The sequence below is a fragment of the Tympanuchus pallidicinctus genome, unplaced genomic scaffold (assembly GCF_026119805.1).
Source record: "Tympanuchus pallidicinctus isolate F22 unplaced genomic scaffold, pur_lepc_1.0 scaffold11, whole genome shotgun sequence".
NCBI lineage: Eukaryota > Metazoa > Chordata > Aves > Galliformes > Phasianidae > Tympanuchus > Tympanuchus pallidicinctus.
The window spans coordinates 21,645,845-21,669,356 of NW_026294627.1; the positions used below are offsets into that span (position 1 = coordinate 21,645,845).

At 37.9% G+C, this 23,512-nt stretch overlaps 1 protein-coding gene across 10 annotated transcripts in view; it reads right to left on the reverse strand.

The window, feature by feature from the left end:
* The window catches only part of SUPT20H (SPT20 homolog, SAGA complex component), a 35,476-nt gene extending 16,214 nt beyond the window's left edge, over positions 1–19,262 (reverse strand). For 5 of the 10 annotated variants that reach the window (XR_008203475.1, XM_052671012.1, XM_052671016.1 and 2 more), the window contains exons 1-14: positions 19,147–19,262; positions 15,676–15,773; positions 14,036–14,071; positions 12,944–13,002; positions 12,779–12,845; positions 6,785–6,914; positions 6,087–6,190; positions 5,492–5,608; positions 5,333–5,386; positions 4,241–4,380; positions 3,124–3,280; positions 2,980–3,036; positions 2,091–2,162; positions 1,025–1,182 (exon numbers count right to left, since the gene is read on the reverse strand). Coding sequence is in view for 9 of the 10 variants with exons in the window: in XM_052671012.1 (XP_052526972.1) it covers positions 1,025–1,182; positions 2,091–2,162; positions 2,980–3,036; positions 3,124–3,280; positions 4,241–4,380; positions 5,333–5,386; positions 5,492–5,608; positions 6,087–6,190; positions 6,785–6,914; positions 12,779–12,845; positions 12,944–13,002; positions 14,036–14,071; positions 15,676–15,678 (1,154 nt within the window). In the remaining variant the exon portion in view is untranslated. Of the gene's footprint in view, positions 1–1,024; positions 1,183–2,090; positions 2,163–2,979; positions 3,037–3,123; positions 3,281–4,240; positions 4,381–5,332; positions 5,387–5,491; positions 5,609–6,086; positions 6,191–6,784; positions 6,915–12,778; positions 12,846–12,943; positions 13,003–14,035; positions 14,072–15,675; positions 15,774–15,925; positions 16,002–19,146 lie in introns of those variants that run through there. The other 5 variants (XM_052671017.1, XM_052671011.1, XM_052671015.1 and 2 more) reach the window with 4 other exon arrangements.
* Between the last annotated feature and the right edge of the window lie 4,250 nt (positions 19,263–23,512).

Genomic DNA, 23,512 nt, shown 5'->3' on the forward strand with positions numbered 1-23,512 from the left:
CATACCAACCCAGAAACACAGAAATACCCATATAGCACTTATGCATGTGTGTCAAAACCAGCTCTATCTGTAGGACTTCAACGTTTGTTTCCACTGTTGGATTTCACATGTCCAAATTCCAGTTTCCCACCATTTTCCAAAATCAAGCATTTTTGTTTTGTTTAATACTCCTGGTTTGCAAACTATCTGATTACTTCTCTTAATGTTTTAATTTAAGAAAAAAAAACAACTCTTCCTCACTCCTAGTGTTATTACACAACTGTAAACTAGATCTGTTGTTCTAAGTAGATCAGTATTAAGTACAGAAAGAGAAGAGCCTTAGATTTAGCAAAAAAAAAGCAGTATACAGCAATTATATGCCAAACAATGATAAAAATTCTTTTTTTTTTTTTAATTGACCTAAAATTTGCTCAACCTAACTGCTCCCTGCCTGCTCTGCTGCACAGGTTTCTCCATGCAAAGCAGTGTCACATACAACAAGAAGAGCTAAGAATTGAGAACTTTTGTAAAAACTGAAGCTAACAATAGCAGACTTAAACCAGTATTACAAACAGGACTAAACTTCTTTGGGAGCTCATGTTTACTGCCTTCATTTGTTTAGCCTTAAATTCTCTATATAAAGGTAAATGTGATATAATCAAGTCTTATGTTTTCACAGCATCTGGCAGATTTCATCAGAATGATTACAGTTGTGAGAACCATTGTGAAACACATGCTAATCATGACTGGCAGGATGAGGCATAACATTTTCACAACTGGAGATTTTTTCTTAAAATGTAGTTTTAACATACAAGAGCATTCAGATTTTGTATAAAACAACACGCTCTACCAACATCATATCTTCAATATATCTTTTCTCATCAGAATTATTTTAATGAGGTTTATTAGCTGAAATTTTCAAAACAAAAAAACCTCTTGAATCAGATTTCCAGCTCCTGAATGCTCTCATGCCAGAAAATGTTAAGTAGTGTTTGTTGCCTTTCATTTGTTGGATCATAGCAAAGATTAAAGGAACACAACTTACTGTGGTGGAACTAACAAGCTGTCACTCTCATCATCACCTTTGAATGTCTGAATTTTACCGTAGTACAGCGGATTGCCAAGAGACTGAAAAATGGTCAGCTTTGTTTTTTGCAGCTGATTACCAACTTCACATTCAAACACATAATCATCTTTTACTTCCTGGAAGACAGAAAAAAAATGATCAAATAAATCTTACAAAAACAGTAGCAAAAAAGAGCTGGTAAAATAAGCCAGTCCTATGCAAAACAAGACATTGTAAGAAGGGATGTAGTTGCTACTACAAAAACTAGGAGGAAAAGGGGGAAAAAAAACCTTTCCATCTCTTAATAAATACCATAACATTGCAAATCTTAAAGCAATGATGTTAGATGTCAAAAGGAAGTCCAGCTAAACATATGTACAAAGTGTTATAAAAATAGTGGCAGTGCAAAAGAAAAAAAAAAATTCTAAATAAAATGCCAGACATGAAAACAATGCTCTATAGGGAAGTTTTACTTTTAACCTAATGTGAGGCTGAAAAGACACTTGATAGATGCTGCTAATAAAGATGCTGTTAACAATGCTTCAGAAATTAGAAAGAATTAATGAACTGATTTATGTCTAATTATGTTAAAACGACCTTTCTTTGTCAAATCATGCAATTTGCATCAAATCTTAAGGCTTCGCTTCAACACCACAAAAAGGGCTTTCTGTAAGAGGCATTTAACATTACATAATCTCTTTTGAAGCAGAGTCTGCATGAAGAAAGCAATTTGTTGATCTGAGTACTGTTCCCTGTAAATTCTTATATTTACTTACTATACAGTAACAGCACTTACATTGGAGACTGAAATTGCTTTCTGTTGTGTTTCTGGCAAACCTGAGGAAATTACAACACTAATCATATGTATGAGGTTATGTATGAAATTAAAAGTTTCTGTAATAATGTTTCCAAACACATGTAGCACATGTAAGGTTAATTACATTGGAAAAGGGAAGATTATTCCCACACTGGTTTAGATTTTATTGAAATAAGAGATATTTTAACTAGGGACAGAACAGCTTGGTCAAAGGTCTGAATTACTCACATGTGCTGGCCAAACAGTTGGTTGTGAGTCATCAGGCTTGATAGAACTCTCCACTTTGGCATATTTTTCCACCTAAAAATGGAGATAGGAAAAAAAAAAACAGAAACAAAAGAAATCCCCAAGCTAATGATCATATTGGTCCGAGTTAATGTCAGCCTAGCACAGCTTCTTCTTTTGAAGTGGATAATGCTATACCCTTCAAAAAAAGTGAGTACAATCCTCTGTATTTTGCATTCTGAAAAGTTAAATTGGAGATCCTTACATTTATTGTTATACCATAGTTGTTATGTTAAACTTAACAAAAGAGTGGCTTAAAACTGTAGCATCACATGAGGAGTGACATGCATTGCCATCCTTACTAAAAGCTACAATCCTGGCTACTCTACCAACCCCTTCTGTATGCCAGTAGTATACAGTGCCAAAAGCCAAGAATAGGCATGTCCTCGAGATCAGAATGCATACAGACTTATGAGAAGAATTTCCAATGAATATTTTCAATATCATTTTCAATTTTTTTGTAACAGATAGTTCTACTTCCTAAAGTATACATTACAAAGAAAAATTCTACCAGGCTGAGAGGCAACTCATTTTAAAATATTTTCCTTATTTTTTTAACATAAGACAACTTAAAATAGACACTTGAAGACAATCTCTCAGATGAACAATATTAAAGATCAGTTTGCACTGTTGATCTTATCCAAACTATCACACTGCAGTTGTAATGTATTCCAATGTAGCTTGTTTCTATCCTAAACTAAAGAAAATTCCACTTGAATTCTCAATTTCTTTTAAAATTCGATATTGGATAATATTTAGTCACTTCCTTCTCCTCATATAATACAACTGACTACAATTGCTAGTAAGTGCAAAAGGTAACAACCAAACTTACATCCACTTCAGAAGGTGCAGTCAAATAGCAAGGGTTCTGTTTCCACATATCTACACACTAGAAGATGAGCAAAATGGTATTAGTATGCTAATCCTTAAAATAAATAGCTAAGAAGTTCACCCATCTATGTCTTAAAACACTCACGTTTCCAGCTTTAGAAATTTTGAGGTCATACTGCTGGGTTCCTTTCTTCTCCTTCTTTTTCTGTAAGTAGTCAACTAATCTGAGCTGAGGTGGAGTTGAGTAGTGAGCTACTTCCTGCTGCCTATTCAGAGATGACTTTGAGTACCTTTTGAAACACCTATGGTAAGACGACAGATAAGTCTGTAAATCCATCATGTGAAATTCCCCACTGTCGATGTATGAGCACAAAAACATGCAGTGAAATGCTAATTGAGACTAGAAAACAGGTTTTGAAATACTCATTTGGTTAATTATACAGCATAATGCAAACTCAATCTCAAATTCTTAAGAATGCCAGTGTTCTGTTCATGTAATTTGGAGCTAAGAATGGGGTTATTTTTGAAACACATAATTACAATGTCAAAACGAGTATCAAACTTACAAGATTAGTACATTATCAAAGATTTCAATTTTGCCAAAATATTTATGTGCAGCTTGTGCATTCAGAAATTTATAGGCACAGGAACTATTCTTCATTCTTTGTGTCACACCCAATCTTTCAGCACATATTCAGGTATCCTGGACACTCATTTAACACCTGTGTACTCTTCTGATGGGAGGCTTGTTGACCATCATGCTCTAATTTTAACAGCAGCCTGGCTGATTTCTCTGTTTACACTTAATCAGCACCACTGGTTGTTTTTAATATACTTCAGCAAACTGAAATGATCGTTAGTAGTTTTTAGTTCTACAAAGTGAATACTTCTCTTTTACTAAAAAATAACAAATTATTTCAAGCTTTTGTGGAAAGCAGCAAATCACCAGCACAAAAGTGAAACAATATCAAGATTTTGTATACAGTGGACATTATTTACAATGAGCTATGTCAAAATAGTGTAACACTTGTTTTCAGGTACAAAAAAAGCATATTGCAGTACCTATTACTGAAACACACTACAAAATTGAACAGTTCAAAATAAGATTCAATTTCACAACTGTTCTCTATACTCCAGATTTTTAAGTAGATATTAATTTGAGCACCGCATAACAGAAGGCCAAGTTTTTGTGCAAAGCACAGCTTGTGTTTCTTTCAAACACCCCATAAAAACTTGAAACATGCTTCACAATGAAAATATACCGTTTCATGGGGCGAGTATTCATTTTCTGCTTGTTGTACAGGAGTCTGTTTGTAGTACAGGTCACTGCTATTGACGGATCAAGACACAAAGGCTCGGCTGTAGCCAAAATAAGTTGGCTCTCAAGTAGGAGTTTGTCCTCCTGTAATACACACAGTATTAATAAACGTAAAAATGAAGACTTTCACATCAAGTCAATACAGACCTATACTCAAGGAGAGAAAATACCTAACATTTAAGTCAGCAGTCATTAAGAGTTACAGAGCTTTGGTTAGGGTTTCTAAAAGGAAAAGAGAATCCACTGTAAAATGTAGCGTGGTTTCTTTTCTTTCCCTTTTTATTTTTACATCACAGTAGTGGGAATAAAATCAACTTTCCCTTATCTTGATGGACAGGCAATCAGTGACATAAAGATTACAGAATCACAGAATGTTTTGGGTTGGAAGGGACCTTTAAGGTCATCTAGTTCCAACCCCCTGCTATTGGCAGGGACACTTCCCTCTAGATGAGGTTGCTCAGAGCCCCATCCAGCCTGGACTTGAAGGCTTCCAGGGAGGGGGCATCCACAACCACACTGGACTGCATGGGACTTCGGATTACAGTTTGAAATGTAGTTTAGCAAGATTGCGGTCCTAAAAAACAGGTGAGTGATTGCTTGCTTCACAACGTTTAACTAACTTTAACTGTACAATCAGAATTATTTAAGATTCTCTTTACTGTAATAGCATCAATAACAATGTGCTGCTGAAGGAGAAATTGTATTAAAAGACTATAATTACTGCTCCAGAGTTGTATGTTGAAGATTACTGAAGTAAGGTAAACTAGTTAGAGTAATTCCAATAATGTCATTTTGCATTATCAAAAGACAAGATCTGTTTCTATTAGCAATTCCTACCATTTTCTGTGACATCTTAGGGGAAGATACTATGAACAAGTTAATTCAACAGCTCTCAGGAGCACATAGCATGCATCACTATGCACATCATAATCAGTTTGAGTAAATCCACAATTTTGTGAGTTATGCTTATCAGATTTTTTTAAGCTAAGCATATTCACCACATCACTGCAAAGTTTTAAAATAACTGCTGACTTACCTGTGTCCATTTGTGGTTGTCACTTGTTATAGAGTGAACATCACAAATTAAGGTCTGATGGGAAAGGCATAATTATAGTTAGCTTTGTGAGTTATTAATATACGTTCAGTAAGAGCTGTAACTACTTTAACAGTGAGAAATAGATGAAACACTTCTTACCTGCATTGTAGGACGCAAAAGAATGTGCTTGCTTTGGTATGTTGGAGATTTCATGTTACCAGACTGCCTATAGTCACGTATTTCCGCTATGACACATCCACAGTGAAAAATATTAACCTGGTAGAAACAAAGAGCAACTTGTAAATATCCAAATATTTGCTTATGTACCTCAACCCCAGCCTCAAAAATCAGTATCACTGATACTACAGATAAAAATACCAATTTTGTCAAAATCATTGATGTTACCAAAAGAGTCATGTATGAGCTTCAAATGTTTTATTTCACATGTGAACAATGTAGATTCAAGGAATTCTCATGTTAAATATTTCATTACAATAAAAAACAGAGAACGTTTTGCTGAGCACAGTCTAAGTTGCCTGTCATCCTAAATAACAGCAAAGCCTTCTATCCCATTCTCCCTCATTGCTATGAATTTTTTTTTTTAGTTATCAACAAATTATTTGAGGCATTCAGTATTTTGGCTTCAAATGCACAAGCATTTTACACCTTTTTGGAATCACCTATGTGAAGCATTCACAATTCAAAGTCTATGTAGGTACAAAGCAATTTATTTTTGAAAACAAAACTTTCAAACCTGAGATTTTTCTAAGAGATCAACCAAAATAGGCGGTAACTCCTCTGCATCCAAATATTCAAGCAGCTCTCCTTCCTCATAAGGCAGTCGAATGGTCTCAGAATCTGAATTTAAACAGAACATTGCTTTTATTTTGCCTTTCATGTTCAGACTTTAACAAAGTGAAATCTAAAACAGAGTTGGTGGAAGCTTATCAAAATCACCATTTTTTTTTTTAATATAAAAATGTTAATTTTTATATGTATTTCTGTTCCCAGAGCATGATTTTATTCTTACTGTGCTAGAAAACAATGTTCCTTTATATTTCACTGGACACTGCATGTTCTTACTGCATGTCACAGTGCCAGGTGGCACGAAGGTGAGATCCAAATGGAAAGCAGCTGACTTTTAGCAAGTGCAGATATAGGAGCTAGTGAAACAAATTATTTAGGAGAAGGAACCCAAAGTGAGAAAACTTAAATAAGGGAACCAGGAAGGAAAGGGAACAGTTATGAAGCCGCGGGGAAATAAGAGAGTGAAAGGCTGTTGAAAGATCATTATCTACTGATTCACGTTATGCTAGAAAATGAAAGATTTGAAATACAGGTGTTTTTTTTTATGTTAGAAGCAAAACAGTTAAATATAAGCAATAGAAACACATTCTAACTATTTATAGAGCACTCTGAATAGTTTTAAAGATTAAGTAGCAAAAATATTACCTGAACCATTTTTTCCCCTGAGCATAAGTGAATAACCCTCATTTCCCGGATAGAGGTTCACTACCAGACATGACAATGTCTCCTGCATAACCAGCTTCTCAAGTAAATTCACATTTCGCCTCAGCTTCTGCTTTAAAAGTAAACATTGCTCATGAACATAATACTATCAAGTAATTAGAAGCATTAAAAACAATTGCCAGAATCAGAATACTATTAAGATACATGCTTCAACATTAATCTAAATAAGCCCAGTTAAATTTAATTTGAATGTATTCAGGAGATTATATTCATTATGTATTATTTTACATACTTGCACACATATTTTTTAATCACTCATTTCAATAACAAAACAAAAATAACAACAATCTCAAGTCCACAGTTAGCAAGAATGGCCTTAGGCTACAACTTACTATGTCTTAAATCTGTGGCATGCCTTTCTTTGGTAACATTACTGTGTGCACTTTTAAAATACAATTTACACTGTTTGATACCAACAATGAAGTATTTACTAATGTGAAAGAACATACATTTCCCGATTAAAATACTGAATTACAGCATTTGGAATCTTTGTTAATTGCATTGACTTGCCTGTATTTGCTGAAATCTGATGTAACAGCTACAGAGACTATTCCCCCATTAAGAGTAAGAAAGATCTTTTTTCTGAAAAACTGTATTTTATATATATACATATATATATATATATCTGTACATATAAATGAATGGATATTTCAAAGACCCCAGGTGTATCTTAAATGTAAACATATTTAACAGCTGTTTAAAAATTAAAACTGTGATCTCTAAACTTGAAGTCATTTTATGTCTTGTGATGGGAGGCTAGAAGTCATAGCTGAATACTAGTAGCAGGTGAAGGTATTCACTGAAGGGTAATCTTAGTGCTCTGGTAAGTCTGCCCAACTGCTTATTTCGTATACACCCACTAAATAGTAGTGGGATGGCTCCTTTTGAACAGATTTTGTTTTCCAGATAATGAGGAGACAGAAAACAGAATTATTACTTCTACAGAAACCATTCCTAAGAGAAAACAATTAAAATAACAACAAAAAAGCAACAAACATAAGTAAGCACAGCAACGTAATCCAACAGACCATTTAACAAGTATATATAAAGAAAAAGAGAAGCAAAATCTTTCATCTCTTTCTAAGTAGTTTTGGAATAACAGCACAAAGTTAACTCCCTCCATGCATCATGAATGATGGTGGCTTCATTCTACTTCCTTTTACAGTTTAGAAATTGTGGAAGCTAACACAAAGGAAAGAATGAAGTCTCACAAGTTCTGAAAAACAGATGTGTACAGAACTGGAGGAATGGAACAGAAGAAGAGAAAATACATCTTGGCAACAAGTAAGACAGATAAAGAATGCCATTGTTCTGGAGGTGTAGCTCATTAGGTAAAATCTTCAATTAAGATTCCTATTAGACTCCTGGAAGACATCTACCCAAAAGAAGAGACTGCACATACACAGCTTCAATTGCCAACACATCACTGTGTATTGTCTGCCAGCCATCACCTTCACTTAGACACAGAATGAAGTACTCAGGGGTACAGTAATTACCATTTGAAAAGAAGGTCAGCACTCAACTGCTCTGACATCTTTTAACATTTTTTCACAGAAGAGGGGGGTTGGAATTACAGAATCTTGAAGATTGGAAAAGACCTCCAACACCCCATCCAACAGCCCACCTGTCACTAATATCTCCCCAATCACCACATCCCTCAGAACAACATCTAAACGTTCCTTGAACACCTCCATGGTCGGTGACTCCATCACCAACCTGGGCAGCCCATTCCACTGCCTGACCACTTTTTTGCAGAAGAAATTTTTCCTATCGTCCAACCTGAATCTGCCTGGAGCAACTTGACACCATTCCCCCCAGTCCTAAAGGAAGGACCTGTGGAGATCATCAAGTCCAAGCCTCTGCTAAAGCAGGTTGCCTACAGTAGGTTGCACAGGAAGGGCTCAGGTGGGTCTTAAATATATCTAAAGACGACAACTGCACCACCTCTCTGGGCAGCCTGCTGCAGTGCTCTGCCACCCTTAAAAGGTGCTCTTTCTCACATTCAGGTGAATGTGAGAACATTCCTGTGTTCCAGTTTGTACTTGCTGTCTCTTGTCCTGTCACTGGGCACCACCAAAAAGACCCTGCCACCCACTCTCTACATCAACATTTTCATATTCAGTTGTAAAACGGCATTAGGAAGATAGAAAGGAATATGTGAATTACCAAAAAACGAAAATAAGATCAGAATATGCAAGACAGTTTTAAGAAGAAAATGATTTACTAAAGTTATATGTAAAATTAAAAAAAAGTCTAGTTCAACCTTTTATTTTCATGAGCTTAAGAAAAACTACTATTCAACTATGCACATTATTTCATGAAAATTGTAAGCACAGAATAATTTTAACTGACCAGTAATCACAAAAAAATTCTAAATAAACAGGTCCTTTTTTTTTTTTTTTTTTTTCCTACCCCAGAAATTTGTCCATGCATACAAGATTTATTTTTATAAGGGGACTATGCTCTTCAAACATCTGACAAGTAACATATACAGTGGCAATTCAATTGTAAAAGTAATTAAATTGAGTTAATCACATTACTCTGACAAATTTATTCAGGGAAAGACATTAGGTTTACCTTTCAGTTTTTATTTTCTATTCAATAATTGTTAACCAATTACAGCTCAGCAGGTATTTTTGTTTGTTTTTGAGGAATATGAGAAAGGATGCAAAGGCAAGAGCAGACAGCAAACAAACAAACACACCTGGGAACTTTCTGGCACTTCCATCCATATGAGCTAAATTTCATCAGATGGATGCTAAGTACATTTTAAAATAAAAAACCTTCCCAAGTCCTTGGAGTAAACTGGCATTTAAGCACAGAAGTTTCAGTAAGCAGATAGTTACCTTTCACTAAGATGAAAATGTCTGTAACCACAGAATCAGCTTTCTCCTTTGAGCTGGCTATTGCAGGTGGTAGCTTTGAACTGATATTAAGCTCGGATGTATGGACACATTTCAAAGATTAACAAGTGGATTGAGGTGGATTACGTTTCTCAAATGTTCATCACAGTATAACACAAGAATTCAGACACAAAGCAACCAAGTCAGTTATACTGCTGTTATACCAGCTAAACCTCCCAACTCTCTCTGACATCACCTGCAGAAAAGTGGCACCCTTGTCTCCCTGAAAACACCCTGAGCACACAAATACTGAATATTCCTGCCTAACAAGACTTACATGTTGGCTCTATGCTATGTTTGTTACTTCTTCATTCTCAGCTATAATTAAAATGTTAACTTTAATATCTTAGTCTTCCCCACAATGCATCACTGTTGAACAAAAATTGATTTTATCATTACTATGATTGCTTTTCTTGCCCCTCCTATAACACCTTAAATCAATTTTCCCAATTTTACAACTGAAAAATAAAATAAAATAAAATAAAGAGAATATCTACATAAAAGTAAATTAAAAAAAAAGGTCTTGTAGCTATTTACTATCTGTGAAATGAAAATCTAAGAAAAGAATGACAAAATGGCTTGCATTGGAAGGGACTTTAAAAGATGACCCAGCACCAACTCCCCTGCCATGGGCAAGGTTTCCACCCAGCAGTTCAGGGTGCCCAGGGTCCCATCCACCCTGACCTCAAATGCCTTCAGAGATGAGGCACCCATATTTTTGGGCACCCTGTGCCAAAGCCTCACTACCTTCTGAGTATAGAATTTTCTCATAACATCTACTATAATTCTCTCCTCTCTTAGTTTAAAAGCGTATTCCCTTGCCCTGTCACCACTAAACCACGTAAAGAGTTAATATCCTTTCTGTTTATCAGCTCCCTTCAAGCACTAGAAGGCCACAATGAGGTCTCCCTGGAGCCTTCTCTTCTCCAGGCTGAACAAGCCCAGCTCCCTCCTTCCCTCTCCTTTCTTCACAGGAGAGGTACTCCAACCTCTGAGCACCTTCATGATTGCCTCTGGACGCATTCCAACAGCTCTGCATCTTTACTGTGCTGGGGGCCCTATGCCTAGATGCAGGTGAGTCCTTAACAGAGTTCTTCCCTTGCCTTTACACATATTTCATTAATTCCAACATCACTGTACAAATGCAGAGAAGGTGCACAATCACAGATTGGACAACATCACTAATTCTTTGCAGGTCCTGACAACGAAATAAGTTGTAAATAAAGAACAGTTTGTCTGTGCTCACCGTCACAATCTGCACATAGTTAATAGTATTTTCTAATTTTAAGTTATTAGAAGAAACAAAGTTTAAGTTTTTTTTGGTATCATTTTATTTCTACTGCATAATCTCACTGGTTTCAGGAAATTTTTCTTAACAGCCATCATAATTTCAGTGACATCACTTTCTTGAAATCTTGAAGGTTAACTGATCTCACTGTACGAATCCTGTCTTATTCCACTCCTTTCAACTGCAGCATGGAAAAAGAGACAAAAGACCTGGATTTTTGATTGCTTTAAAAAAAAAAAAGTGAACAGTCAGCATCTCCTATTTTCAGTAAGCCACTGCCTTTTTCAGTGTCTTCTTCTGTTAGATAACTTAGGAAGGAATTTTGAAAGGCCAAGATCTATTCAAAGTGAAATCATAGATCTTACGGTAAATTTTTTTCCAGAATACTTCCTGTAGGGTAAACAGTTAAGAATTAATTTTCAGATACAATTCTTCATACTTATTCCTTTTTTAAACTACAAAAAGGGCAGAGGTGAGTATGTTCTGAAATACTCATTCCACAGTCAACCAGTTTTAATTACTCAACACGCCCAAAACAATTAGAATAATTCATACACCAAAATGAGTAATTATTCCTCAAGGGAAAAAAAAAAAAGAAAACATCTCATATGATGTCCCACCTGGTTGCATTAGTTTTAAGACTTCCTAAGGTATGACAACAGTGTAGCTAACCACATGTCAACAGTCTCAAAGTAAGAATTATCAAGGGAAATTATATAGCCACTGTTACACACAAAGGAAGATCAAATATAAGTAGTTGCATGGGAAAAAGCTTTTGATCTAATGTTTTCTAATCACTTAATGAAATGCTTTTAACTTAAAGTAGACTACCACAGCTATCACAGGCAACTGGTTCCTCACTTTCAGACCATTTGCTTCTGAATGGCCAACGTGTTTACAGCTTACATCACTAAAAGGATGCAGTACAGCAACAGAAATTTTGACAGTTCTACACATCAAAATCTCTGAAGTCATTGGTCAATCTCTAGTCAGAATACTGTTTCCTTCTTGTTGTAGTCAACTGAGACCAATAGCAGTCCTGTGTTGATGGATGAAGTCTCAAAAAAAAACATTGTGCTCTGAACATCACACCTTAATCTTCAAGCTTCTCATTTTCAGCAATTAGAATCCACAGCACAAGACCAAGATATCAGTTAACTCTCCACATCTTAGTCCAGATTTAGCTACAACTACTGCATGTAAACCCTAATTTTATCAAATCTTCTAGTTCAGCAATCCCAGCCTTCTCCTTGCTGCTCAAATATCTTCTTATCCATTTGCTACTGCTGGCTTAATCTTTTCATCTCTGTATTTTGCTTAACATTTTTACTTGCATTTGTGATATAAATCAGCATCATACACTACATAAAACTAACTACTGCAGATTCATCTTGTTTCCATATACAGAAAAGCATCTCAGAAGTAAAAATCTTCACAACCCTCTGGTAGCATTCAAGTTCTTTACCTTTAAAAACAGATTTGGGGTTATCACATAGTCAGTGGCACTCATCTTGCTTTTCAAATTGAATTAAGAAAATTCTGTAAGGTTACACAGTCGGTTTAATCCATGCAAGTCATTGTTTCTACTGAAGTCTTAACCTTTAGTAACTACTACAGCCACCAGTCCTTACTCTTTTTTCGATAAAAGAATGAAACACAAAATAATCTATTCTGAACTTGCCAGTTCAGACAGCACTGGAAATCTGCTGAGAAGTTTTCACTTACCTTTATCTCAGGCTCTTTTTCACATTCTTCTATATATAAATCATAGAGTTTTTGAAATACAGATTTTCTGAAATTAAAAAAAAAAACAACAACACCTTAAAATGTAACCAAAATTAAATCAAAGAAATGCTATTTAAAAGATACTAAGACTGAAACTCTCACTACCTTCCGCTGGATAAATATTTTCTTTTGGGAGGTCTCTGACGAGCACTTTCAATGATGTACTGGAAGAGAAAAATAAATCAAATAGTACATATCCTACAAGGAAATAGAATTCTAGTTTACATGTGATTTTAGTCATTAATGGACTTTTTTCTACGTATACAGTAAGTTACTAACAGAATAAATGGTTAAAAATGTACTAAAAGTTGTCTACTGTATGCTATATTCATCAACAAGGAGCCATCTCATTTTAGCAGTGAAATACAGCATTACACAGCTATGGCATGAGTTGCATGCAAAGACTTAATTTTACATCCATGCTTTATAATTACAGTAATAAATATTTGCTTAAGTTAACATACTCGCATACTAAGATAACTTTCTCAGATAATCAATTTGATGTGTATTGGCTCAACAGTGTTTTATAAATCATGCATTCTCCAACATAGCCAATTTACAGAAATGTAATTATACCCTTGTCTCTTGCATTTACATTAGGTTTAAATTAGAAAAGAGTATGAATAGAACTACCATCGCACCAAATGTCACCAGTATTCTAACAAACTTTACCCAAATGTCTGTATGTTTCTCCGAAGTACTTCTCCAAAGAGTTTAGATTAACAGTATTTCAGCAAAAACGTGTCTCTGTGGGAAAACCTATTGCCATGAGCAATGTTGGAAACCATTATACCATCATGAAATAGCATGAATATAAGGGCACTTGCCTTTTCATTCCAACTGGGCTATTGTTAAACACAATTTTGCCATATGTTTCTTCTATCCACAATCATGATTTTAAAACTTTATTTCACTGCTCACAGATTAGTTGCTTTTAAAAGGGGAAAAACTTAAATGTTGCAAAGTCTATAATCATTGCATCAGATGATATTCTCAGTACAATAGATAAGAGACAGATGGCTGGCCTAGCAACTTTAGAATTTTACAAATCCACTGCTAAATGTATGGATCATTATTTATACACACACACACTTACATGAACACACTCTCTGCCTCCCACTACTTTCCACAATTGCATTTCTTATACTGGGATTGTACTTAAAATATACCATGCTCCAGCAAGTAATTATTGCTTACCTCTGCTCGATCCAGTGCCTGTTCTAAAGCTTGCTGCTGCAAGATTATAAAGACACTTTTTTTAGAAAACATGTTAATTGTTTGAAAACCTTGTACATAAAAGCCACCATAAAAAACCTTCAATTACTGCTGATATGAATTAATGGAATTTGGTCTCAAATATTCTTTGCTCCCCCCCCAAACTTAGTAAGTGAAACCTCAAGTAATTACATTAACAACAATTAATCCTGCTACCAAGTGTCAACATTTGCCAAGTTCTGGCTACATTACAAAGAACAATGAAAGGCAGTTAGAGTTAAAAGTGGGAACAGAAATTATACTTCAGAAAGGTAATTACAAATATTAATAAAAACCATTACAGACAGAGTAGAAAATCTGTACTCCTTTAAGCTGGCTACTAACTCAATATTAAGCCTAAGTCTTTCTGAACAGCACAGCCTACACAGAAAACATTTAATGTTCAGGCACAAATGTCAAAGAATGGTAATTTTTTAATAAAAAGGGAACGTTGATCCTGCACTCAGAACATTATTTCTGTACATAAGAAAATATGGAAGTTTCTTATGACACACTTTTAAGTGTAGAGGAATCTGGGGGTGTTGGTCAGTGCTTGACTGAACATGAGCCTCCAGTGTACCCAGGTGGCCAAGAAAGCCAACAACACCCTGGTTGTGATAGGAAGTGATAGGACAGGAAGGACAGGAAGTGATAGGACAGGAAGGAATGACCTTAAACTACACCAGGGAGGTTCAGATTGCATTCTCTTCTTTAAAAGAGTGGTCAGGCACAGGATCACCAGTTAGGTGGCTGAATCACCGTTCCTGGAGGTGCTCAAGAGGCATGTAGATGTGGTACTAAGGGACATGGTTTAGTGGGCAATATCACTGGTAGGTAGATGATTGGACTAGATAATCTTAGAGGTGTTTTCCAACCTTAACAATTCTAACCTTCTAATCTGCTTAACAGCAGATAAAATCCATTGCAAAATGAAAAAAGAGGAACATTAAAAAAGTGTATGGGAACTGTAGAATCACAGCCTGAACCTCTGATTGATCACCTGAGGCAAGCACTGAGTCAGCCATGGGAGCACAGGTCAAGGCAATTCACCTGTGTGACCAGAAGGGGTGGAGCCTGGCTTCACCTCTCCTAGACACCATTTAAGGGCTGACTGTCACTGAGGAAGGATCTCTCCGTAGATATTGCTTCTCATGGAGTTTCCTGTGAACCTACAACACCAGTGAGCACTTTCCATTTAACTCTGATTATCTTTCCAAACGTGATAATCTTAGTAGCCTAACTTCTTTGTATTCTATACAACATCATACAAAAAGGTAGAGTGGAAAAAGTACTTGCACTTTGTACTAGCTGTCTAATGTCATACATGACTCAAAACATACTGCAGTCTTTATGTGATTCTCCTGGGATGTGCTGGGCAATGACTAAGCATTTAGGATAAGTTATAAAGGAAAACTGAAAAAAAGAAAAAGAGGGGAAAAATAAAAAGAACTTAGGAGCAATAAGCAAGATCAAATTTTTTAAGGAAATCAAATATTAATCACTCTATCCTCGTCAGTCAGAGCTAGCAGACTCTAATAAAAAGATCTGAAAATAAATTATCTAAATATATTATTATAACTTACCATTATAGTTGAAGCCAGGTGACCAAGTTGTGAGATAATTAGTTACAAAGTTTGGTGCAGCAGGCAAAGAATCATATTTTATGGTCACACCTGGGGTACTGAAAGACCAAGGAGAAAAAAAAATAATCACTACATGACTAAATAAGCATTCTTTTCAGATACAATGTTTTAAAGCACAGAATGGCTCAGCATGGAAGGGACCTCAAAGATCATCTAGCTCAACCCCCCAGCCCCAGGCAGGGCTGCCAACCTCTAAATCAGGCACCCATTCAAGCTGCCCATCCATTCTGGGATTCTGGGCTCCACCCAACCAGACCTTGAACACCTCCAAGACTGCTGTTCAACATCACTGAGCAACCTGAAAAACAGTTAATAAAAACAGTTGTTTCCTTTGTATCCTTTCTTTCAAAAGTGGGGAAAAAAAAGCACCACATTCTGTTAGTTTAAGTGCAGAAGTTCATATTCTAATGACTTCACACAATCATATTACTTCTAAAAAATAGAATAACTATACAATTGAAATTAAACAGCCAAGTATTGTGTTCTATCATAGGCACCCCAACCACCAAAATGAGAGAAGCACAAAAGGTTCCTATATTTAATTACAACTAGCCAGAATATTTAGCATACCCAATTATGTGTTTTGTTTTTGTCTCATGAAGTGTAACAAGGCCAAGTGCAAAGTCATGCACCTGAGTCAGGGCAATTCCAAGCACAAATACAATTTGGGCAGAGAATGGCTTGAGAAGAAGGATTTAGGGGTGTTAGCTCATGAAAGACCCAATGTGAGTGGACAATGTGTGCCTGCAACCTAGAAGGCTAACCCTATCCTGGGTTGCATCAAGAGGAGTGTGACCAGTAAGCTGAGAAAGGTGATTCCACTCCTCTACTCTATTCCAGACCCCACTTGGAGAACTGTGTCCAGTTCTGGGGCGCCCAACACAAGAAGGACATTGAGCTGTTGGAGCAGGACCAAAAGAAGGTCATGAAAATGGCCATGGACCATTTCCTCCAAGCTCAGAAGCAGTGTATCTTGAGGAAGAGGAAGGCTGGTAAGAATTTGCCAGGAGGCCTCTATGGCTCAACAAGATGGTCCTGGAATTACTTTTGCACAAAAAGAAAGTCTACAGGAAGTGTAAGGATGAACAGGTTACCTCAGAGGACAACCAGGTTAGGAAAGCTAAAACCCAGATAGAATTGCATCTAGCCATGCACATAAAAGGGAACAAGAAGAAATTCTACAGGTATAGCAGCAATAAAAAGAAAGTCAGGGAAGATGCGGGTCCCTTCCAAAATGAAAAACGAGGTCTGGTCATGAGGGATACAGAGGAAGCTGAAATGCTCAGTGACTTCTTTGCCTCAGCCTTCGCTTGCAAGGGCTCTAGTTGCACCGCCCAAGCTGCAGTGAGAAAAGTAAGAACTGGGAGAAGGAAGACCTGACCACAGTAAGTGAAGATCAGGTTCAAGACCATCTAAAGAACCTGAAGGTACACAAGGCTACAGAACCCAATGAGATCCATCCACAGCTTCTGAGGGACCCAGTGGATGAAGATGCCAAACCACTATCCAACATATTTGACAGATCATGGAAGTCTGGTGAAGTTCCCGCTGATTGGAAAAGGGGGAACATTACCTTCACTTTCAGGACGGGAACAGAAGATCATTCAGGGACCTACAGGCCAGTCAGCCTCACTTCTGCGCCTGATAAGATCACAGAGGAGATCCTCTTAAGTCCCTACTAAGGCACATGGAAAACAAAAATAAGCTGATTGGTGGTAACCAATATGGCTTCACCTTGGGTAAGTCATACCTGACAAACCTGGTGGGCTTTTATGGTGGAGTTACAGAGTCAGTAGATAAAGGAAGAGCAATTAACATCATCTACCTGGACTTGGGCAAAGCATTTGATGCTGTCCTGCATGACATCCTCATCACCAGCTTGGAGAAAAACAGATTTAATGGATGGACTGCACGTTGGATAAGGAATTGCCTGGATGTTTGCATTCAGAGAATTGCAGTCAACAGCTCAATATCCAAGGGGTGATCAGTGACAAGCGGCATTCCTCAGGGACTCATGCTGGGATAGGTTCTATTTAACATATTTGTAAGCAACATGGACAGTGGGATTGAGTGTAACCTCAGCAAGTTTGCAGACAACACCAAGCTGCATTGACACACTAGAGGGAAGGGATGCCATCCACAGGGACCTAGACAGGCTTCAGAAGTGGGCCCATGCCAACCCCATGAAGTTCAACGTGGACAAGTACAAGGTCCTGCACCTGGGTTGGGGAAATCCCAAGCACAAACACAGGTTGGGTGGAGAATTGAGAGCAGCCCTGAGGGGAAGGATTTGGGAGTGTTGGCTGATGGAAGACTCAATTTGAGGTGGCAATGTGGACTTATAGCCCAGAAGGCCAACTGTATCCTGAGTTGCATCACGAGTGGCATGACCAGAAGGTGAAGGAGGTGATTCTGCCCCTCAACTCTGCTCTTGTGAGACCCCACTTGGAGTACTGCATCTAATTCTAGATTCCCCAAACCAACAACACTATGCTATTCGAGTGAGTCCAAAGAAGGGCCACAAAGATGATCGGAGGACTGGAGCACCTCCCCTATGAAGATAAGCTGAGAGATTTGGGGCTTTTCAGCCTGGAGAAGAGAAGGCTTTGGGGGAACCTTATAGTAGCTCTCTGGTACCTGAAGGAGGCCTACAAAAAAGCTGGGGAGAGACTTCTTATAAGGGCATGCAGTGACAGGACAAGTGGAAACAGTTTTATACCAGAAGAGGGTAGATTTAGACTAGATATGATAATGAAATTCTTTATTGTCAGGGTGGTGAGACACTGGAACAGGTTGCCCAGAGAGTCTGTGGATGCCCCCTTCTTGTAGGCATTCAAGACCAGGCTGGATGGGGCTTTCAGCAACCTGTTGTAGAGGGAGGTGTCCCTGCCTATAGCAGGGGATTGAAACTAGATGATCTTAAAGGTCCCTTCCAACCCAAACCATTGTATGAATTCTGTAAGCGTACTGTTTTGGGTGAATGCTTTCCCAGACTTCAACAGGCATCTGTTAGCTACCACACACAGCTTTGCTCAGCAATTCCAACGTGTTACCAACTTCCACAGGAAACATACAGAGCCTCACACCAGACTGAAAGCTGCTGGCAAGCAGTGGGCAAGGAGCGGTCCATAGAGGATGGCCGTGGGCAGCCCAGCCACGCTTATCGCTCGACGGCACCGCCGACTCCGCAGAAAAGGGCCTAAATCCGAGGGGTGGGCAGAAACAGCACGGAGCCGAAGACCGCAGCAGCCAGGCCGAGCTCAGCTGCCAGGCCGGGCCCTTCGCTCCCAAGACACACCCTATTCCGCCCCGCCCCTCCCTTCAGGGCGCAGGGGTCCGCCGCGACATCGCCTCCCACATCAGCCACCTCCCTCCCGGCGCAGACAGCCCAGCAGCACCGCGCTCCATTACCTGCCGGCCTCCCGCAGGGCCCTGCCCCCCACACTGCGGACCCCGCCGCCCGCTCATCCGCCCCCTCCTCTGCCCACCGCGGCGCTCGCAGCCACTTCCGCCCCGCCACTTCCGCTCGCTGCCGGAAGGGGCGGGCGCAGTCACCATGGCGACGACGGGGTTCGGCAGTGGGCGGGAACAGACTGTCGCCGTGGAGACGGCAGGGCGGAACTTATGAGCCCCGCCTCTGTGTACGGCGAAAAATATGCAGCCGTGCTTTCCATTTTTATAAAACAATTTAAGCACATTTTTATAAAACAATTTAAGCATAGCTTTCAAGATTGCAGAAAAGACCATCCTTTTTTTTTTTTTTTTTTTCTGTATATTTGCGACTCCATTTTAAGTTGACGTAAATATATGTCCTGCAGATGTTCAAATGGAATGTGTACGGTTCCAATGAGATATTCACCTCGCAGAAAAGATGTGTCTCTTGGCCAGAGAAACATATACCTGCCTTCACAATCACATCTTATTCGTGTCAGTACTTTTCAGCAGTACGTACTGTTGTGAACAACTGTTTGCAAGGACAAAGCTCAGCACTGCCTCCAAGTTAGTTTATATCTGGACTTAAGAACATTGCCAGAAAATAAATGAGCATATGTGCAAGTGTTGTACAGTGGTAATAATGTTAGAGTGTTGTAATTACGTAGCGAGAATCCCTTGAGAGATTCTATCTACGTTACAATCCTCTTGGAAATGTTACAGGATTTGTGAAGGTAGTCTGGGGAGAGGAAAGGGCTTGGTGATGTATGTACAAATCCTGCTGTATGTTTCTGGCATTTGTTATACTTGTTTCTATAAGAAATTTTACATTTTGAAATCTTTTGCAGAGTTCACTGATAACGCTGAAGCACCAGACTTGCTTTCCTTGTCATTTAGCCATTTGTTGTTGAAAACCCTCACCATCATCTTTTATTCTGAACCATTCTGAATATCAGACTGAGATAATGTGAAGTACAAACTTCTGAATAATCTTTTTCTTGTCAGCTTTGCGATGAAGCCTGTTCTCCCCAATTACTCACTCTTTTGGAAATCATGGAGTAAGATGCCTTACAGCAAATCATATTTTCTTTCATCTTTTCATTCAGCTTATTCCACTTGTATTTGTGTTCTCTCTGTGCTTTCTACAATCTATGTTGAAAAGCCTAAAGATCTTGAACCTAGGTGTTCAAAGAAAGCTGGAAGTATAGAATCAATCTGCTTTTCTGTGAGAAAACTGGAAAATCAGTCCTGGGGGTTGATGGTCTATCTGTCTTTAAATTTATTCATCTTATTTACTTTTTTGAACCATGTGTCACTTTAAAAGTCATCATTTAGAACTCCTCAATTGCCATTTCTCTTACTCATCCAGAGCATTTGACGACAGATGCTATCTAAGAAATTATGTTATGAGTTATATTATGGTTTACTGAGTTTCATCATAGAATCATAGAATGGCCTGAGTTGGAAAGGACCATAATGATCATCTAGTTTCAGACCCCCTGCCACAAGCAGGGTCACCAACAGGGTCACCTAGACCAGGATGCCCAGAGCCACATCCAACCTGGCCATCATCAAAGATTCTTGCTACCAAATAATGAGTTTTCTTTCTCCTTCAGAATAGGGAATGCGTATAATTAAAAGTTCTCTGCATCCCTTTTGTGCTTAAATTCAGCTCTCTCACTCCCATTTTTTTAAATATGTGTTTTTGTGTAATTTTTCTCTGGAACCTGTTAACTGAGAACAGATCCAATACTGTATTTCAGAATGGGTCATTTCAAATGCAATTTGAAATGCATATTGTTTGCAGATTTGCTTCTGGCTTCGCTTTGCTGTTTTCACACTTTATATGGAAGGCCTTGAGGAAAACAAACATTCTACATTTTCTTTCCTATAAACTGTTTTAGCACTGATTTGTCTGTATTCTCACACTTGCATCCCACCATTTAGTATATTGCTGGCTTCTTAGCACTAACAAGGCCCATATTAAAATTTTGGAAGTTAATAGACAGCAGCTGAAATTAAAAGCCAGATTTCCCAGAGTATTCATGTGTGACATCTTCAGCTTCTGAAAAACCATGGCAAGATTCTCCTCCAGATTCAGATTCTGCAAGTTGGGATTTAAAGTGACCTTTATTTATATTGGATTTCACCTATTGTTTTACTTCTCAGCTGCTTTTGAGAGTGAGTTCATCCTTACTACACTGAACAATCTGATATTACAGAATTTTTTGCCAACATTCCTAGCAATGTATTGAACAACACATATTTGTGTAGATCCCTACTGGTTCACTGTGGAAACTGGCTATTCATTTCTTCCTTTTGATTCTTATTTACTCTTAAAAGTCCATGTTAAAGCAGTCTATCTTTGAATCTGTGGATGGGCCTCAGCAAATGCAGCTTCTACAAGCTCATCATTTACTCCTAGCCTCTAGACAACGCAGCAACTTGAATTCTATCACCCAACATAATGAGAGTTGTTATCCATCCAAAACTTGGTCTCCCAGTTTCCTTCATCTTACGGCAACACCTCCCTTTCAGACCTCAGACTTTCATTTGTTTGAGTCAAATATTCTGTCTGGAGTAACAGAAAAGATGAACTGATTTGGCTTCATCTGCTTTGTGCTGCTACAGGCCAATTTGCTTTGTTACATAAAAGACTGAAGTGCAGATCCATCACCCAAATTGACTTCTGGAATTCAGAAAGATAATACAGGTTTGTTATTGTTGCTTTTTAGTTTCCATATTTAAACAGACTTCCCTTTAAGGTCTATTCCTCCCACATCCCTTTCTACTGTAGTGTAGTATGGATTTTCTGCTTTGGGTCTGCAAAATGAGTTTTGTTCTGTTCTACTGACAGAACTTGACATTTGACACCTAACACTTGATGCTCAACACTTCTAAATTCTCTTAGCATTGCCTTCTTTGCTGAATTTTGCTTTGAAATCAACTGGTCCTATACCTGTAACCCCCAGAAGGAGTAGGGAATGACCGTGCTGCTGCAAGGTTGTATTGGAGAGTGAACTTTAAAAGAGGTATTTGCAATGCACCTTTTGCTGCCTTCTGAGTCTGAAGGAAAGGTAATCCATTTACTCAGAAAGGTACTTTTCTGCACATGCAACTTCAGATTCCTTCCTGGAGCAAGAGCTTTAAACATGTATATGTAGCTGAGAAGTCAGTCTCATTATTCATCTGTCTTAACTGGATTATTCTTTAATAGCAATAAAAATAAGCTTTCATTAATAATGTTTATCTGTCCACAAACAGATTTGCTTGTTTGCCGTGTTTTATGCATTCATGGGAATGGAGTCTCAGACTTCTGTAGCCATGGTGATGCTTTTGTCTCAGCACAAAATTGCAAACCTGTTTTTCATTTCCCTGTGCTGTTTCAAAATGAAATGACATGCAGGCATACCAATCTGAGACAGATTTATGTGCCCTGAGACAGAGCTGAGACAGTGATTCAAGTATGGCCCGTCTCATTTGAGTACAGATGAAAAGAGAAATGACAGCATGCTCATGCGTAGAAAACTCTTATTCAAGTCAGCCAGACTGTGGCATGCGAGTTACACTTAGGGCAAAGAGTCATGAACTCCTGAATTGTAAATCAGTTATGTCACTCTGACTTTCTGTGTGAGCTCTCGTAAATCTCCATGGCTAATATTTCCTATCCTGAGTATGTACATCCATATTTAGGCCTCAAATGATTTGCAGACATGCTGAAGACCCACAGTTTCTATTTATTTTTAAGGTCAGATACACCTTTTCAAGTACAATAATCTATTATCTTTTGTTGGCACACATTTCTAATTTGATCATTGAAACAGAATTTTATAGTTGGAAAAAAAATATGAACAACCCTGATTTTCAGAATATTTTAACTTATACTCAATTAATTAAGCATTTTTGTTGGATCTCAAACTTGATAGATAAAGAAGATTTATTTATGATTTATATCAGAAGAAAATATAACAGCTGATGTCAATCAGTTCCAACTACATAGGTGAAGAAAACATGAAATGCTTTGAAATAAATTTTGAGTTGACTATTGATAGGAGCAAAGTACAAAATTAATACACATAAAGTATCAGGAATGTAGGGTTTTTCATACTCAGTAAAGCCTAGAAGTTAGTACAGCTCACTCTAAAGAAGGTATCTTGAGTAAGCTTTAGTTGCTTGATTACAAATATCTAGTTCATCTGTAGCTGTCAGCTGAGTCACATTCTTGGACTGCTCCACTGACCATGTGAGCATCAACATATATAGACACCTGAAATTGTGGTCTGTCTCAGACTGATTCTTTCTCCAAGCTCTGGTGCCTCAGTTCTGGGAAGCTCAGCCAGAGACA